Raw genomic sequence first — 20681 nt, forward strand, 5'->3', positions numbered from 1 at the left:
GCAGGCTGTCATTGTCCGCTCTGTGCGCACGCTCGCTTGCTGCAGCTTGTCGCCACGGCGATATGTTTTTATTTATGTCCACGTAAGTACAGCAATCAGACACACGCGCCTCACAGTGGACAGGTGTTAGTCCATGCCTGTCCTAACACAGTAGTGCTGTCTAGCTGGGATGTCCAGAATGACAGATCATCACAGCTGCTTCTGTCACCTCAGTTCTCAGCGCACACACCAAAGCCACAGTCATGTGGAACTTAAACAAATTTCTCTGCCAGTAGGACAGTGGTCGCCTGCAGTCTGCTGTCGTGCCAAGAGTGTGACTGGCCACACATTTTCTAAGTGACATGCAAGCGATGTTAGATGTTTGTGCGTGTCACCTGGAATTTGGCCGACACCTGCTGCGAGAAGGTGCGATAGGTTCACACAGTGCACACTTTGCCTTTCAGCCACTGGTGTGCGAAAATAGTTGTAGCAACGGGTATACAAGGCGTTAGAGGCAAGGATGATTTCACAGGATTCCTGCGTCATGCGCACTAAGTGCTGACTTCGTCCAAACTTCGCACCTTGTGTGAAGGGGCCCTAAGAAGTGGATTCCATCTGGCCACTCTACCATACAGGCCTGATTGGTGAATTGCTGCAGAGATGGTTGTCCTTCTGGAAGGTTCTCCTGTGTCCACAGACAAATGCTGGGGCACTGACAGAGTGACCTTCAAGTTCGTGGTCACCTCCCTAACTAAGGCCCTTCTCCTCTGATCGCTCAGTTTAAATGGATAACCAGCTCTAGGAAGAGTCCTGGTAGATCTGAACTTCTTCTGTTTACAGATGATGGAGGCCACTGTGCTCATTGGGACCTTCAAAGCAGCAGAAATGTTTCTGTGCCCTTGCCCAGATTTGTGCCTCAAGACAATCCTGTCTTGGAGGTTTACAGTCTGCCTGGTTTGTGTTCACACACGCACTGTCAAATGTGGGACCTTATATGTAGACAGGTGTGTGTCTTTCCAAATCATGTTCAATCACTTGAATTTACCCAAGGTGGACTCCAATTAAGCTGTAGAAACATCTCAAGGATGATCAGTGTAAACAAGATGCACCTGAGGTAAATTTTGAGCTTCATGGCAAAGGTTGTGAATACTTATGTACATGTGGTTTCTTTTTTTATATTTTTAATAATCTTGCAAAAAATAAACTTTTTCCACATTGTCATTATGGGGTATCATGTGTAGAAGTTTGAGGAAAATATTAATTTAATTCATTTTAGAATAAGGCTGTAATATAACAAAATGTGGAAAAAGTGAAGCACTGTGAATACTTTCCAGATTCACTGTACAATTTGATGGTGATGCCGAAATTATTTCATTGTCATGATGTTTGGTTTAACTTGAATACTTCTTGAATGTAACTGCCTGGTGCTACTTTTTTCTTCCAAACTTAAAATGTAGATACTCTTACTATTAATAAGATGCCGCGGCAGCCTTTGTAAATGTGGAGTATGCTCCCAAATCACAATATACATGAAATTAAAAGCATCTGTTATCCACTGCCCAGTCTCACGTTTTGGTTTGTTTTTTTTCCCGTCACGAAATGAGTCAAATTTTCGTGACAGGTTTTTTTTTTTTTTAACTCACTATTACTAACCCTACTCCCACCCCCAACCCTAACCTTAAACATAACCTAATCCTACTCCTTCCCCCCAGCCTAACCATAACATCACTTTTAATTTCATGCAGCCATCACGGAATGAATTAGAATGATTTTGTGCTGCCATGATGAAAATGAGGCGCTTTTCGTCACAATATCACAAACCAATAGATTAATGTATATTTCGTGCTGTTGAATCACGACTTGCCGTGAGACCAGGTTGTTATAGATCAGGTGTGGGCAATCATGTGCCATAAAGGGCCAAGACACTGCAGGTTTTCCGTGCAACCAATCACCTCAGCAGGTAATTTCATTAATGATCAGGTGTCTCAGCAGGTGCTTTCATTGACAACCAGGTGTTTATGTTCAGAGCAGAAGCTCATCAGCAACTCACCTGTTGAGATGATTGGTTACACAGAAAACCTGCAGTGTCTCGGCCCTCGATGCCCACCCGTTATAGATCTATGTATGATGGGAGGTGGTGGTCTAGAGCAGGGGCATTCAACTCGCATTCTCGAGGGCTGGTGGCGTGCTACTTTTAGATGTGTCGCTGCTTCAACACACCTGAGTCAATTAATGAGGTTATTTGCAGCACTCTGTAGAACTTGACTGCATACTGAGGAGGTCATTCAGCCATTTGATTCAGGTGTGTTGGACCAGGGACACATCTAAAATTTGCAGGACACCGGCCCTCGAGGACTGGAGTTGAATACCCCTTGAGGATCCTCAGTTCAAGCCCTTGTTAGGCCAGAAAATCACTAAGGGCCCTTGGGGAAGGTCCTTAATCCCCAAGCAGCATTTTGGGAAAAAAAAAAAAATATCAACAACAAAAAAGTTTCTGGCTGTGAATTTCCTTCCCCATTATCTTACAAATGCCTTCATTAAAGGGTTAATGGATAAAAGAAGTGGCGTTCTCTTATCACATTTCCAAACCAAAAAAGTGTTTTTTCTTAGAATAAAGAAAATGGATATATTATGTTTTGCATTAAAGAATTCATTACACACACACACATCACATCACATCACATTAAAGAATTCAATTCATTTCAGTTCGCAACCACACTCTTCAAATTTACACAATGGTTCAAAGGTCATGCTTCAGCAACCTAGTCTCACGGCAAGTCATGATTCAGCAGCATGAAATATACATAAATCTATTGGTTTGTGATATTGTGACGAAAAGCGCCTCATTTTCATCACGGCAGCACAAATTCATTCTAATTCATTCCGTGATGGCTGCACGAAATTAAAAGTGAAGCAGGGTGCTCTGGGTGGTTATGGTTAGGGTTGGGGGTGGGAGTAGGGTTAGGAATAGTGAGTTTAAAAAAGCTCCGTCACGAAAATTTGACTCATTTTGTCATGGGAGCACAAAAAAAAAAAAGTAAGACTGGCTTCAGACATAATGTGACTGAGCTCGGTGGGCGTTCGTGCAGGCATGGCAGCTTGCAGTTGCAGTCATTTGAATTTTAACTTATACTCTTAAGTTTATCCTGAGACAGAAACCAGCCTCTCTTCTGCAAAGAGGCACACAGGCCACACAGCTTTCCCACAGGCTAAGATTTTATTTTGAATATCATTAATTTTATTTTGAACATATTAAACTGTTAAGATCTCCTACTGCATCCTTACCTCAAAGCTATGCAACGAGATTCTATTTTTGACTTTTAAAAAAGACACACACACACAATTCCATAGACAGCAGGATCAGCACTTCTTCAGTTAGAGAGACAAATCATCCGATCCTGGGTGGCAAGAGACAATACCTTCTGCCGCTCGCTAATCGGAACCCTACTGGGAGTGTATGCGAGTGTGTGTTTATTGATGTATTTTCAGGCACTTATCTGCATGCACAGCCCTGTTCAGCATCAAGGAAAAGCCCACACAGCCAACGTGGGATTGAGGGAAGGAGAGAGGATGGGAGAAGTGGAGGGATTTGGACAAAGTGAGGAAAAGAGGACACAGGTGAGGGCAGAATCTATTAAATTGTGTTTATTTTTTCTCAAATCTCCTCTAACAAGTCAGGACACTGTTCATGTCCTCCAACTCCAGAAAGACTGACCATTTCATCCATCCAAAGAAGCATTTTCCTGTCGCTTTTCTTATCCACCTAGTTCAAGGGCACAACAGCTGGCTGTGACAAATCTCAAGAGACTGTCACCAAAAAAAAAAAGGAGTATAGAGTCTGTCCTGCATGTCACTCTGAAAAACACACTTGACTATTTCAAGCTTGCATCAGGTTACAAGATGTGTGAAGGCAGCGTCTTTCACAATATGAAGGCACTTAGTGCCGCTGTGGCCCCTCCGGAGAGACGCCGAGCACATCTGACATAAACTCACTGCTGCATTTATGCTTTTCAGTCAACAAATCAAGACATTTTTATACAACACAGCACTGCTTTTCACACCGTTAACTATTCAACCAGGTCATTCTCTGGGAAAATAAAAAAAAAATCTGCAGCAATGCCAAGTGTCACATACACTCATCCACGCTTCATCAACAGAAAAACATCACCATTTTGACATTTTGTCAAAGAGCAGATACAGCTTGGAATAAATATGTTCTCAAAACATGATGCACCTTTTCAATCGTCTGTTATACTGGCGATCATGGGAGGTATTTCACAAGAGCTATAGAGAGCCCATAAAACCTTTTCCATTTGTCAAAAGAATTGTCCAAAACATTTTCCACTTGTCACAGCTTAACTTAGCTCAGTTTCATAAAAAATAAGTGACACAGGTAACTATGGAGGCATATTCTGTGCATCTACACATCTCCAGACCAGACCACACTGGTATAACTGTGCAGCGACAAACTAATCAGAAACCATCCTGCTGGTGTACAATTATATAAATTCTTGATGAATGCAATGTGCTTAATAATCATTAACTTGCATTAAAATACCACAGTTACTTATTACAATTCATTGATGTACAGTTAGCAAGTTAATATGATGAACATTATTATTGTAGTAACAAGCAAAAGTGGCAAAGTGGCCTTAATGGTCCGGGTTACCCTCACAAAAAAAGGTCAGTTAAACACACGAAAAGTAATGCACAAAAATTCCTCCATATCCCACGTCTTTGTCATCGGCGATTATGTCACTGAAAATAAGATGGTGGACCCGCAAGGTCTCACCTGTATCTATCAAATACCAAAAGTTTGGACATGAAAATGGAATTTTTACTGAGGTACTTACGAAAATTTTGTGGGCATGGAAAATAACTAATCTTGATGGTTCATTTTTCTGCTTACTTTCAAAGTAAAGGCTGCAAATGGTATTCTGTGCAAATGATAAATTAAACCTTGAATATTATAATTCTATTAATTCAGTTTAATTAATCTTATTTATGGTGCATTCGCAAAGTATTCACAGTGCTTCACTTTTTCCACATTTTGTTATGATACAGCCTTATTCCAAAATGGAGTAAATTCATTTTTTCCCCTCAAAATTCTACTCACGACACCCCATAATGGCATAAAAAGTTGTTGTTTTTTTCATTTTTGAAAATTTGTTAAACATAAAAAAACTAACATCTCTCGTACATAAGTATTCACACCATTTGCTCAATACTTTGTTGATGCAGCTTTGGCAGCAATTACAGCCTCAAGTCTTCTTGAATATGACTCTACAAGCTTGAAGCACCTATATTTGGGCAGTTTTGCCCATTCCTCTTCGCAGCACTTCTCAAGCTCCATCAGGTTGGATGGGGAGTGTCGGTGCGCAGCAGTTTTCAGATCTCTCCAGAGATATTCACTCTGATTCAGGTCTGGGCTGGGCCACTCAAGGACATTCAGAGAGTTGTCCTGAAGCCACTCCTTTAATGTCTTGGCTGTGTGCTTAGGGTCATTGTCCTGCTGAAAGATGAATCATCACCCCAGAGGTCAAGAGCGCTCTGGAGCAGGTTTTCATCCAGGATGTCTCTGTACATTTCTGCATTCAGCTTCCCCTCAATCCTGACTAGTCTCCCAGTTTCTGCAGATGAACAACATCCCCACAGAATGATGCTGCATTTTTAATAAATTTGCAAAAATTAAAAAAAAAAAAAAAAAAAAACTTTTTTCATGTTGTCATTGTGGGGTGTTGAGTAAAATTTTGAGGGGAAAAAAATGAATTTACTCCAATTTGGAATAAAGTTGTAACATAACTAAACATGGAAAAAGTGAAGCTCTGTGAATACTTTCCAGATGCACTGTATATGACGAGTAGACAGGTGGACAAAGTGCATGTCCACAAACACACAAAGAGAAACCTTGTACAGAAAAAGTATGGTTGGAATGGACTATGAACTAAAGCGGAACAAAACTGATGGTGGTATATAGCACAAGGAAACAATGCACTAAATACATTAACAAATAAAACACACACATATCACATGTCATACAATTACAAACGGACCTTGTGGACTGTTGAAGAAAGTTGTGAACCTGTTTGTATTACTTGCACATGACTTGACCTAGCTGCAACACCTGAATTTGCCCATGTGAAATGTATTAACCAGGATGCACTAATTAGACAATGAGAAAAGGAAACCTGAGTGAAATGTGTACATTAGTTTGACATGATCAGAATGTGCCCAAATAACATAATTTTACTGTATGTTATCTGAACACATTCCGATTATCAACAACTGATGTACATTTTTAAATCAAGTATATCCAGCAACCTTTTTTCATTACAAGTTAAGCCCATCTTCCCCTGTCATTCTGGATTTCTTAATTCTGTCATTGTTTGCTTAGGCTAATTTCTTTTTAACCTCATAGCTGCTGAAGTGATGCCTTCTAATCAACCAAAGTAAGATCTAACCTGTTTCTGTGGCGAAACTTTCAAAAGGAGGTGCTGCTTTCCATGCCTGCAAGCTGCAGGAGCAATGTAATGGTCTCTCTCCAACAAAGCAGAGAGCAGTTCAATGGGAGAGTCCGAGTATAAACAGTAGTACTACACTTCTGTGGGTTCCGTTTCAGATATGTAAGATAAAACATTGCAGGCCAACGTTTGACTTTCAGGGGAGTTTTGAGAGCTAACATGACCACAAACCTTATGACTGTCAAAGATAGATCACATAGTATATTGCACAGTATGACCTCTTCCAGGCAAGCTGTGGTCATTCCCTAAATGTCATTGTCAGTCGCTCTTACCATCAGATTTTGAAGACCTTGTGGATGTGAGTAATATTACATTTGGGATAAATAAAAAAAGTAAGGTGAACACAGCTAAAAGTATTCCTTGAAACATTAAACTATTCTGTGTTCCACTCCTTCATGCATAGGGACCGACAATCTAATTTCCCCTTCAGATGGAAGACTGGCAGCTTCACATCATCCAAATACCGCAGGAAACATAAAATATTAACACATTCTTCTGAAAGTAAGTGCAAAGATGGTGTACACACACACACACATACACACACACAAAGAATAAACCACAGGCACAGCTGTGATTTAGCAGGAAACTATTACAGAAACAGTTTTGCTCTATCAAGATCGCGCGTAAAAATAGCGCAGACAGCCACTGACCTCCGGCTGATGTCATCATGACTTATGCACGGATGGTGACGTCACTGTAGCTCCAGGGTACGTCAGGTTTGATGTGAATAATCATGTGAAAATATTTTGTTTGTGTAACCTCGAGCGTAAAGTCGGCCACAATTGGTAATGTACCATTTGTGTTGCGCGTGAATTTCTCATATGAGAGTAAACGTTTCGTGTGGATAAGTTTTATCTGTGTTTCAACATGCGGGAGCGCGGCAGCACGCACCACGACGCAAATCTGCATTAAAATGTGCAGGGAAAAAGTAACTGCAAATAGCTCACGTCGTGTTTTCTTGTGAGAATCTCCCTAAATCTTCCCACATTTTCAAAAATATTACAAATTTCTGTAAAATAAGTGCGCATTTGCCATCATCAGCTTGCGGTTCTGTTTTCTCTTGTCTTTTACGCACGGACGCGCACTTTGAAGTTGCAGCGGGGAACGGCAACAGAATGATGGAACGAGCAGGATAACGTCTGCTCATGAATTTAAGCATCTTTTCAACCAAAGGGCGCAAAACAATGACGCACTTCTGCGCAGCCAACGGCAGCGGTCTTCCTGTCTTACCTTGTGCTGCGAGGAGCGCCAGCAGGAGGACGTTTGTCAGTTTCACGGGGAAATACATCGATACATCGGCGCGTGGCGACGTTTTCTGCGTGTAAAAGGTGATGCCGATGTGAAAAGTCTTGCTTGTGATCCACGACGAACATCCACGAAGCCTCACAAGATCAGGGCAACATTTCTCGTTGCGCTCCGAAGCGCGGAGAGGTTGGAGTCGCCGTGCGCTCTATCCAGCACCTCCTCCCTTCCCCGCGCCCCACTCCCACGCACCACCTCAGCAGTCAGCAGAGGACACAAACATCACGACCTGGCTTACAAATATGACTCAAGTTAGAAATTCAAAATAGTTTTTTTTCCCCCCCCAAATATGTCACTGTAATCAACAAAAACCTTTATTAAAAACTAAGTGATACTCATGTTCAGTATCTGAATCTAATGTTTGTTTTCACACAGGGAAGTTAGAAATCACACTAAATTACTGTGGTACTAACATATTAGTTAATAAAACATTTTTAACATTATTTTAAAAAGCTAAACTAAAACGTTTCATGCAAATTAACTTTCTTGCATATACTGAGCAGTTCTCTGGAAGAATGGGATCGCATTCATGTTTTTATTGCTGAGCTGTAAATGACCTATTTACTCACTTAATTGATTTTGTGACCATTAATGCACTGGCAGAGCATTAGATCCTGCAGTGTGTGCAGGTTTCAAATGGAAAGATGCACTGCAACAGAAATGATGCCGTGCAGCAGCACATCAACACCATCATCCCTCAAGCAAAAATATATTAAAACGTGTGTATTATGTGATTTTACTTTCAGTTGAAAAACAAACAAATAAACAAACAAACAACTGAAAAAACCACAATTTGTTATTTGGCCATGTTGTATTTTGTGTTTGGGATTAAAATATAATATTGCAATCTTCAAGTAAGATCATTATTGTTCTGACAATAATAATAATATTCTTACTATAAAGATTGTGTGTTCACAAACACTCCCCCCCCCCCCCCACACACACATCTAAATGCAACCCCCCCAAAACACGCACACAGAGAGAGAGAGAGAGAGAGAGAGAGAGAGAGAGAGAGAGAGAGAGAGAGAGAGAGAGAGAGAGAGAGAGAGAGAGAGAAGGCATATCTACATCGGCGCTGCAGTGGGAACTAAGCAAAACAGGGTGAAGAGCGCAGTGGCTTAGTGGTTAGCACTGTTGCCTCACAGCAAGAAGGTCATGGGATCAACTCCCATCTGTGGCCTTTCCGTGTGGAGTTTGCATGTTCTCTCCATGTTTGTGTGGTTTAACTCTGGGTGCTCTGACGTCTTCCCACATTAGGAGACTTAGAAAGATTAAATTGTCCGTAGGTACGGGTGTGAATGTGTTTGTTTGTCTATACGTGGCCCTGTGACAGACTGGCGTCCTGTCCAGGGTGTACCTTGCCTCAAGCCCTATGACTGCTATAGGCTACAACCCATCCTTGAACAAGCAGTTGAAGGTGTGTGTGTGTGTGTGTGTGTGTGTGTGTGTGTGTGTGTGTGTGTGTGTGTGTGTGTGTGTGTGTGTGTGTGTGTGTGTGTTTACATAGAACTGAATTTTAAAGATCTGTAAATTAATTATAAGATAGCAAATGTCTGCACACAGCCTCATATGGTTGAGCTGGCCATATGTTCCTACCCGTGGCCTCTGATCACAGGGGGCAGCCCTGCTGTGTGTCCCAAAGGTTAAGAAAAAATAACAGGTCATAGAGCAATACACTCACATTATGGAATGGAATTATAGAATTGTAATGCCACAGGCAAGTCCCATTGACATTTTTAAAACTACAGTTTAGACTTTTCTGTTCTCATCTGCCTATGATTGGGTATCTACCCAATCGGGGATTAAAAAAAATCAGGGACTGATTAAAAAACTAAAAAGTATCTGCTCAAGACTGGTAGACAATCAGGTATCAAAATTTGGCAATGGGAGCCTGCCCTTACATGGCTGTAAGATGTGACGAAAATGTGTGTACTTCACATATACTTCAGACCATGCACACAAACATTTTACACAGCAAGTCAAAGCTGATATTGGGAAGTGGAAATGAAAAAGACACAACTTAAAGGTAATCAAAGCAGCCAGTGTCACAGAGCATGCATGTATCATTAAAATAGTTTTTGCTCATGCACACATCTATATTCAATCGACAATTTACCACAAACTGCATTGTCAATAACTGTTTTAAATATCTCTATCATCATTATTATTATTAATAATAATAATAATAATAATATGTATATGTCGTGGGTAAAGCTCTTCAGCCTCTGTCCTTCAGACTTTTTTTCAGTAAATGCTTCTGGAGAGCATTAGCATGGCTAAAGGCCTTCAGCTTCTGGGGGCCTTCACACCCCCAATTCCCCCACCCCCCAACTACAGCCCTCTTAACCCAACTTTAAGCTTTTTTTATTTGCCTCTCACATTCCTGGAAATACAGTGCCCTTCAGAAGTATTGGAACATTGGCATTTCACACATTTTAACTTGTTTGTGCCATTTCAAATACAAGAAATACAAAAAATATAAAAGATAAAAATTTCTAAAATAATCTTCCTTAAACTCAAACAAATCTCTAAAACTTGACATAAATTATTTTAAAATATCAAAGCCAAGATGATGGGTTGCATAAGTAATGCTACACTTTGGTGTAATACCTGTAATTAATAATCAGTTTTATTGCCAGTTTTCTTCAGACAAGTCAGGGGATGGATACATGAACATTTCCAAGTCATTGAATGTCTTGGACTTTATTTACATAAATTATGAAGAAACACAAAAGTTTCTTTCACCAAAACATCAAATCTAGGCTTTCATCTCACATGTACTTTCTGGCAAATTGTAGCTGAACGTTCAGGTCTTCTTTTTAAAAAATCCTCCTCTACAACACTTCATCAGGAAGCTGCATTTTCTATTTTTAATTAATTTATAACAAGTTGTAGAGATTTGCTTTCAGTTTGAGCTCAAGGAAGATAATTTTAGATTTTTTTTTGTTTGTTTTTTTTTTGTTTTTTTTTTGTATTTGAAATGGGATAAACAAGTTAAAATGTGTGAAATACCAAGTGTTCCAATACTTTTGAGGGCAACTGAGAAACACTCAGGGGCATGTATATTTTTAAGTGAAATGCATCATCCTGGTGTCACTCAGACAGCAAAATTAAGAGGTTATTTAAAAAATCCTTCCAGTCCTTATTGGACTTATTAAACTTAACATATTCTTCTAGCTAGTGCTTCTTCAAATAAATACACTAACTGTTTTTACTTATTAATAAAAGCCTCAACTTCTAGATGTCTTGTGCTGTTGAGCATAATTGCTGTGAAACAATCATTAAATAAGGTGTTGCTGATGTAACTTACGGTCTTACCGTCACCGCTCTCGCCTCGCTCCATCACAGCCTGCAACACAACAGCACCGTGGTGAAGTCCAGAGCTTTTATAGAGAACAGAGGAGGAATGAAGTACCTGTATTTCATTCAGCTTGTGTCCAATGAGATTCCAGTGCCATCCTGGCCTTCCCTTTAGCTCCGTGCATGCCAGGAAGTGTTCAACATTTGACATTTCCTTTATTATGTCCTCTGCACACTGTTCAACCGCTCCTTGGCTGAACATTCCATCCCCTCCCTCTGGAAGTCCTCCATCATCTTTCCAGTGGCAAAGAAGAGCAACCCCACTATCAGCAATGACTATGGGCCTGTAGCACTGACATCACTGGTCATGAAGAGCTTTGAGAGGCTCGTCATGGCCCAGCTGCAGGTCGATGTTGGTGTGCATTCTGACCCACTCCAGTTTGCATACCGGCCACACAGAGGGGTGGATGATGCAGTGCTGACCCTGCTGCATGGTGCCATCACTCACCTGGAAAAGCCCAAGTCCCATGTCAGTCTGGTCTTTGTGGATTTCTCAAGTGCATTCAACACCCTGCAACCACATCTCATGGGACGTAAGCTGCTCGAGATGAACACTAACCCTCACCTCATCCTTTGGGTTCTCACCTTCCTCTCAGTGAGGGAACAGAGGGTCAGGGTAAATGGTCATCTCAGCTCGATCAGGACAATATCCACAGGTTCACCCCAGGGCTCAGTCATCTCTCCACTTCTCTTCACTCTGTACACTAATGACTGCAGGAGCACTACCCCTGTAATAACATATATCAAATATTCTGATGACACTGTTATCATGGACTCCACTAACACAGATGGACTTTTACAGGCTGAACTGGATACTTTTTCACTGTGGTGCAGAGATAATTGTGTGGATTTAAATGTATCCAAGACCAAGGAAATGGTTGCCCTTTTCCATCATGGACACTCCACCACTCCCACACTTACAGTTAACAATGAAGCTATAGAAAAGGTCCACTCATACAAATATTTAGGTACAATAATTGATAAGAAACTCACATTTCAACTCAATACAGAACAAATCTTCTCAAAATGTCAACAGCGTCTTTTTTTCCTTCGTAAACTTTGCAAATTACAGGTTCACCACTCAATTCTTGCAGTTTTTTATAAATGCTTCATAGAATCCATCCTCACGTTCAATATCACAGCCTGGTTTGGTTCACTCAGTTTTACCCATCGTAACACTCTCAATAAAGTCATCAAGATCAGTAGCAAAATCATTGGACAGCAGCAGGACTCACTTAGCTCCATCTATAACCACAGAGTCGTGAAAAAAGCCACACAGATCTCCACAGACCCCACTCACACTGTGCACCAGCACTACACCTTTTTACCATCAGGTCGTAGGTTCAGGTCCCTGCCTTGAGTACTAACGGGGACTAGCAGGAGAGAGCATATCTCACCCATATTGGCCTCTCTTCATTGGCTTCCTGTTAATTCTAGAGTAGAATTTAAAATTCTTCTTCTTACTTATAAGGTTTTGAATAATCAGGTCCCATCTTATCTTAGGGACCTCATAGTACCATATCACCCCAATAGAGCGCTTCGCTCTCAGACTGCAGGCTTACTTGTAGTTCCTAGGGTTTGTAAGAGTAGAATGGGAGGCAGAGCCTTCAGCTTTCAGGCTCCTCTCCTGTGGAACCAGCTCTCAATTCAGATCAGGGAGACAGACACCCTCTCTACTTTTAAGATTAGGCTTAAAACTTTCCTTTTTGCTAAAGCTTATAGTTAGGGCTGGATCAGGTGACCCTGAACCATCCCTTAGTTATGCTGCTATAGACTTAGACTGCTGGGGGGTTCCCATGATGCACTGAGTGTTTCTTTCTCTTTTTGCTCTGTATGCACCACTCTGCATTTAATCATTAGTGATTGATCTCTGCTCCCCTCCACAGCATGTATTTTTCCTGGTTCTCTCCTTCAGCCCCAACCAGTCCCAGCAGAAGACTGCCCCTCCCTGAGCCTGGTTCTGCTGGAGGTTTCTTCCCGTTAAAAGGGAGTTTTTCCTTCCCACTGTCGCCAAGTGCTTGCTCACAGGGGGTCGTTTTGACCGTTGGGGTTTTTACGTAATTATTGTATGGCCTTGCCTTACAATATAAAGCACCTTGGGGCAACTGTTTGTTGTGATTTGGCGCTATATAAATAAAATTGATATATATATATATATATATATAATGCAAATGTAAACAAGCAGCAAGTGGAGCAAGGACAGGACCATACAACACAAGCTGGAAATCAAAATAACAAAAAAATTGAAATGTCAGCACTGATCTTATTAGCAGTCTTGCCAGTTAAATTTTTTTAAAGAGGGTTTTCTTTTTCTGCACCTACTACTGTGAATATGGTATTTGCACAAAAGTAAAATAACATTTACCATACCTGAGACTGAGGGATTTAAATTATCCATAAAAAGAGAACTATTACTATTAGTGTCAAAAGGAGGAATATCACTGATTTTTAACGACCACCAACTTTTAATGTTGACCCATAATCTTTGAGACACAGAAGACAAACATGTGCTTGATGGTCTCTTCAGACTCGCCATAGAAAACACAAGGGTTCACATCAAAATTTATCCTTTTTAAATAAAGGCAACAGTTGGATAAATCTTATTAATTATTTTTGAAATGAGTTTCCTTCACCTTTGGACATTTGACATTTCCTGTTTCACAGTGAACTAAATCTTTGTCACTTCCTGTTTCAGTCTCAACTTGCCACTGAATTCCCAAAAGATCTTGTCTATTGTTAATCCAGGAAGTGCCTATCCAGGAAGTGTTCAACTTTTGATACTTCCTGTTTCACTGTGGACTCCAAATTTGGCACTTCCTGTTTGGGACAGTGTACCATGAGCAAGCTTTGCACCACTGCGCATCGGTTTGCTTGTAATATGTATATGTCGCCGACATGAACAAACAAAGCTCTTCAGTGTCTCACCATGTCATTTAGGTCCTTCAGACTTTTTTCAGTAAAATGGTTCTTGGGAGCATGAGCATGGCGAAAATCTTTCGCCGCCCCCCCCCCCAGACGCTACACCTTTTTAAGCATTTCTCTGCTTTTTGCCTTCAGCTTCGGGGGTCTCCACCCCACAGATCCCCCTAATTACAGCCCTCTTAGGTGACAATATGGCCAAATTATCATATCTCAATATTGTCATATCAGTATGATATACAATATGACTATGATTTGACACAAAGTGCAGCAACAGTGAAAATTAAACATTCTTAAACAAAACAATAATACCACACTCATTTTGCACTCATCATAAGGTTCGAAAACTGTGCCCTCCAAAAGTATTGGACCACTTGGTATTTCACACATTTTAATTTGTTTATGCCATTTGAAATGGAAGAAATACAAAAAATATAAAGAATAAAAATTTTCTCAAATGATCTTCTTCAAACTCAAACTGAAAGCAAATCTCTAAAACTTGATAAAACCTGTAAATAATAATCAGTTTTATTGCAGCTTTTCTTCACACAAGTCAGGGGATGGAAACATGAACATTTCAAAGTCACTGAATAATACTTGGACTTCATTTACATCAATTATGAAGAAATACAAAAGTTTCGTTCACCAAAACATCAAATCTAGGTTTGCATGTCAGATGTACTTTCTGGCAAATTGTAGCTGAACTTTCAGGTCTTCTTTTTAAGAAAATCTTCCTCTACACCACTTCATCAGGAAGCTATATTTGATATTTTTAATTAATTTGGATCAAGTTGTAGACATTTGCTTTCAGTTTGAGTTTAAGGAAGATAACTTTAGATTTGTTTTTTATTTATTTGTATTTGAAATGGCATAAACAAATTAATATGTGCGAAATACCAAGTGTTCCAATACTTTTGAATACAGTTGAGAAACACTCTGTGGCATGTGTATTTTTAAGTGAAATGCATCCATCATCCTGGTGTCACTCATAGAGCAAAATAAAGAGATTATATAAGTCCTTCAGGCTGCAAAATTAAGATTTAATCAATAGCTGCCTGCTTGTTTAAAAATCACTAGAGACATGAATATATATAAGACAACCCAAATTAAATTAGAAATGCAGCTTTTAACAACCTGGACCTCATTTCTGGCATAAATTATGGTCGTTTACTCACCAATATAACTTTGGTGTCATTATTAGTCCATGGTTCAAACAATGTATTCAGTTCAAATCTGAGGCAATCATTTTTCTTCTTCTACTAAGGTGTATTAGAACTTTTTGTGGTACACAGCTCCAACTACTGGACAGGACGAACCTAGCAGTCAATGTGACTCACTGATTTCAAAATTCAGCTCTTTTCAACCAGACATGGTGCTGTGAAATGTCAATCATTTGTGTCCAATCAGATTTCAGGGGAGTCCAGTGTAACCCTAGCCTCTGCTCTAGCTCCACCCATGCCAGGAAGTGTTCAACAATTGACATTTGCTGTTTCACTCTGCACTCAAAGTTTGGCACTTCCTGTTTCAGTGTGAACTTGCCATTGAGTTCCCACAAGATTCCATGGGATCTCGTCTGTCAATCTATTGTCATTCCAAGAAGTGTTGATCTAGGAAGTGCTCAACATTTGACATTCCTTGTTTCACTGTGGACTCATAATTTTGCATTTCCTGTTTGGGACTCCCTGTACCATGAGTGAGCTTCACGCCAATGTGTGGCACTTTGCTCGTATTAATATTGGGCACTGTGGTGGCCAAGTGCTTAATATGCTTGTTTAGAAAGCAGAAGCTTCCTGGTCCGAGACCAGCCCTGCCCATTCTCCGTGTAATATGGAGTTGTGCCAAGAAGGGCATCGGGCATAAAAGTTGCAAAATCAACATGGAGATCCATATCAGGTTTGCTGTGGTGACCCTGAGTGAAAAAGGGAGAAGCTGAAAGAACTTATTTTATTATTATTAGTAGTAGTAGTAGTAGCTGTATCTGTTAGCTGTTTAATCTGCGCAGTTAGATGGATCTAGTTATCTAGATTACGATTTGTTTCCCAGTGTAATCTTTACGTGCCTTAACTAAAGCACTCCTTCTGCTGAATCACCTCTAAATTATTTACACATTATTCACTTTGCGTGTTTTTAGGAATCCGCTAGCTTAGCATAGCTACTAGCTCTTAGCCGATTTAGCATGGCAGCTTCTCCTGTCTCTCCCGCACTTTTCTGCTCTGGGTGTGAAATGTTTAGTTATTCCTCGGCCTCCTTTAGCAGTAACGGTACTTGTAATAAGTGTAGCTTATTCGTAGCTTTGGAGGCCAGGCTGGGCGAATTGGAGACTCGGCTCCGCACCGTGGAAAATTCTACAGCTAGCCAGGCCCCTGTAGTCGGTGCGGACCAAGGTAGCTTAGCCGCCGTTAGTTACCCCCTGGCAGATCCCGAGCAGCCGGGAAAGCAGGCTGACTGGGTGACTGTGAGGAGGAAGCGTAGCCCTAAACAGAAGCCCTGTGTACACCGCAAACCCGTTCACATCTCTAACCGTTTTTCCCCACTCGACGACACACCCGCCGAGGATCAAACTCTGGTTATTGGCGACTCTGTTTTGCGAAATGTGAAGTTAGCGACACCAGCAACCATAGTCAATTGTCTTCCGGGGGCCAGAGCAGGCGACATTGAAGGAAATTTGAAACTGCTGGCTAAGGCTAAGCGTAAATTTGGTAAGATTGTAATTCACGTCGGCAGTAATGACACCCGGTTACGCCAATCGGAGGTCACTAAAATTAACATTAAATCGGTGTGTAACTTTGCAAAAACAATGTCGGACTCTGTAGTTTTCTCTGGGCCCCTCCCCAATCAGACCGGGAGTGACATGTTTAGCCGCATGTTCTCCTTGAATTGCTGGCTGTCTGAGTGGTGTCCAAAAAATGAGGTGGGCTTCATAGATAATTGGCAAAGCTTCTGGGGAAAACCTGGTCTTGTTAGGAGAGACGGCATCCATCCCACTTTGGATGGAGCAGCTCTCATTTCTAGAAATCTGGCCAATTTTCTTAAATCCTCCAAACCGTGACTATCCAGGGTTGGGACCAGGAAGCAGAGTTGTAGTCTTACACACCTCTCTGCAGCTTCTCTCCCCCTGCCATCCCCTCATTACCCCATCCCCGTAGAGACGGTGCCTGCTCCCAGACTACCAATAACCAGCAAAAATCTATTTAAGCATAAAAATTCAAAAAGAAAAAATAATATAGCACCTTCAACTGCACCACAGACTAAAACAGTTAAATGTGGTCTATTTAACATTAGGTCTCTCTCTTCTAAGTCCCTGTTGGTAAATGATATAATAATTGATCAACATATTGATTTATTCTGCCTTACAGAAACCTGGTTACAGCAGGATGAATATGTTAGTTTAAATGAGTCAACACCCCCGAGTCACACTAACTGTCAGAATGCTCGTAGCACGGGCCGGGGCGGAGGATTAGCAGCAATCTTCCATTCCAGCTTATTAATTAATCAAAAACCCAGACAGAGCTTTAATTCATTTGAAAGCTTGACTCTTAGTCTTGTCCATCCAAATTGGAAGTCCCAAAAACCAGTTTTATTTGTTATTATCTATCGTCCACCTGGTCCTTACTGTGAGTTTCTCTGTGAATTTTCAGACCTTTTGTCTGACTTAGTGCTTAGCTCAGATAAGATAATTATAGTGGGCGATTTTAACATCCACACAGATGCTGAGAATGACAGCCTCAACACTGCATTTAATCTATTATTAGACTCTATTGGCTTTGCTCAAAAAGTAAATGAGTCCACCCACCACTTTAATCATATCTTAGATCTTGTTCTGACTTATGGTATGGAAATAGAAGACTTAACAGTATTCCCTGAAAACTCCCTTCTGTCTGATCATTTCTTAATAACATTTACATTTACTCTGATGGACTACCCAGCAGTGGGGAATAAGTTTCATTACACTAGAAGTCTTTCAGAAAGCGCTGTAACTAGGTTTAAGGATATGATTCCTTCTTTATGTTCTCTAATGCCATATACCAACACAGTGCAGAGTAGCTACCTAAACTCTGTAAGTGAGATAGAGTATCTCGTCAATAGTTTTACATCCTCATTGAAGACAACTTTGGATGCTGTAGCTCCTCTGAAAAAGAGAGCTTTAAATCAGAAGTGCTTGACTCCGTGGTATAACTCACAAACTCGTAGCATAAAGCAGATAACCCGTAAGTTGGAGAGGAAATGGTGTCTCACTAATTTAGAAGATCTTCACTTAGCCTGGAAAAAGAGTCTGTTGCTCTATAAAAAAGCCCTCCGTAAAGCTAGGACATCTTTCTACTCATCACTAATTGAAGAAAATAAGAACCCCAGGTTTCTTTTCAGCACTGTAGCCAGGCTGACAAAGAGTCAGAGCTCTATTGAGCTGAGTATTCCATTAACTTTAACTAGTAATGACTTCATGACTTTCTTTGCTAACAAAATTTTAACTATTAGAGAAAAAATTACTCATAACCATCCCAAAGACGTATCGTTATCTTTGGCTGCTTTCAGTGATGCCGGTATTTGGTTAGACTCTTTCTCTCCGATTGTTCTGTCTGAGTTATTTTCATTAGTTACTTCATCCAAACCATCAACATGTTTATTAGACCCCATTCCTACCAGGCTGCTCAAGGAAGCCCTACCATTATTTAATGCTTCGATCTTAAATATGATCAATCTATCTTTGTTAGTTGGCTATGTACCACAGGCTTTTAAGGTGGCAGTAATTAAACCATTACTTAAAAAGCCATCACTTGACCCAGCTATCTTAGCTAATTATAGGCCAATCTCCAACCTTCCTTTTCTCTCAAAAATTCTTGAAAGGGTAGTTGTAAAACAGCTAACTGATCATCTGCAGAGGAATGGTCTATTTGAAGAGTTTCAGTCAGGTTTTAGAATTCATCATAGTACAGAAACAGCATTAGTGAAGGTTACAAATGATCTTCTTATGGCCTCGGACAGTGGACTCAACTCTGTGCTTGTTCTGTTAGACCTCAGTGCTGCTTTTGATACTGTTGACCATAAAATTTTATTACAGAGATTAGAGCATGCCATAGGTATTAAAGGCACTGCGCTGCGGTGGTTTGAATCATATTTGTCTAATAGATTACAATTTGTTCATGTAAATGGGGAATCTTCTTCACAGACTAAAGTTAATTATGGAGTTCCACAAGGTTCTGTGCTAGGACCAATTTTATTCACTTTATACATGCTTCCCTTAGGCAGTATTATTAGACGGTATTGCTTAAATTTTCATTGTTACGCAGATGATACCCAGCTTTATCTATCCATGAAGCCAGAGGACACACACCAATTAGCTAAACTGCAGGATTGTCTTACAGACATAAAGACATGGATGACCTCTAATTTCCTGCTTTTAAACACAGATAAAACTGAAGTTATTGTACTTGGCCCCACAAATCTTAGAAACATGGTGTCTAACCAGATCCTTACTGTGGATGGCATTACCCTGACCTCTAGTAATACTGTGAGAAATCTTGGAGTCATTTTTGATCAGGATATGTCATTCAAAGCGCATATTAAACAAATATGTAGGACTGCTTTTTTGCATTTACGCAATATCTCTAAAATCAGAAAGGTCTTGTCTCAGAGTGATGCTGAAAAACTAATTCATGCATTTATTTCCTCTAGGCTGGACTATTGTAATTCAATATTATCAGGTTGTCCTAAAAGTTCCCTAAAAAGCCTTCAGTTAATTCAAAATGCTGCAGCTAGAGTACTGACGGGGACTAGAAGGAGAGAGCATATCTCACCCATATTGGCCTCTCTTCATTGGCTTCCTGTTAATTCTAGAATAGAATTTAAAATTATTCTTCTTACTTATAAGGTTTTGAATAATCAGGTCCCATCTTATCTTAGGGACCTCGTGGTACCATATCACCCCAATAGAGTGCTTCGCTCTCAGACTGCAGGCTTACTTGTAGTTCCTAGGGTTTGTAAGAGTAGAATGGGAGGCAGAGCCTTCAGCTTTCAGGCTCCTCTCCTGTGGAACCAGCTCCCAATTCAGATCAGGGAGACAGACACCCTCTCTACTTTTAAGATTAGGCTTAAAACTTTCCTTTTTGCTAAAGCTTATAGTTAGGGCTGGATCAGGTGACCCTGAACCATCCCTTAGTTATGCTGCTATAGACGTAGACTGCTGGGGGGTTCCTATGATGCACTGTTTCTTTCTCTTTTGCTCTGTATGCACCACTCTGCATTTAATCATTAGTGATCGATCTCTGCTCCCCTCCACAGCATGTCTTTTTCCTGGTTCTCTCCCTCAGCCCCAACCAGTCCCAGCAGAAGACTGCCCCTCCCTGAGCCTGGTTCTGCTGGAGGTTTCTTCCTGTTAAAAGGGAGTTTTTCCTTCCCACTGTAGCCAAGTGCTTGCTCACAGGGGGTCGTTTTGACCGTTGGGGTTTTACATAATTATTGTATGGCCTTGCCTTACAATATAAAGCGCCTTGGGGCAACTGTTTGTTGTGATTTGGCGCTATATAAAAAAATTGATTGATTGATTGATTGATTGATTGAAATCATTCGATTTTGTGCAACGTCCGATGGGTGGTGCTTTTT

At 40.6% G+C, this 20681-nt stretch overlaps 1 protein-coding gene across 1 annotated transcript in view; it reads right to left on the reverse strand.

Annotated features, from left to right (window-relative positions):
- The window catches only part of LOC117520449 (neuronal acetylcholine receptor subunit alpha-3-like), a 55354-nt gene extending 47400 nt beyond the window's left edge, over positions 1-7954 (reverse strand). Inside the window, exon 1 of the mRNA XM_034181791.1 lies at positions 7731-7954. Within this exon, the coding sequence (XP_034037682.1) occupies positions 7731-7788 (58 nt within the window). The 5' untranslated portion in view covers positions 7789-7954. The remainder of the gene's footprint in view (positions 1-7730) is intronic.
- Positions 7955-20681: the final 12727 nt, after the last annotated feature.

This window comes from Thalassophryne amazonica, chromosome 11, assembly GCF_902500255.1.
Source record: "Thalassophryne amazonica chromosome 11, fThaAma1.1, whole genome shotgun sequence".
Lineage (NCBI taxonomy): Eukaryota > Metazoa > Chordata > Actinopteri > Batrachoidiformes > Batrachoididae > Thalassophryne > Thalassophryne amazonica.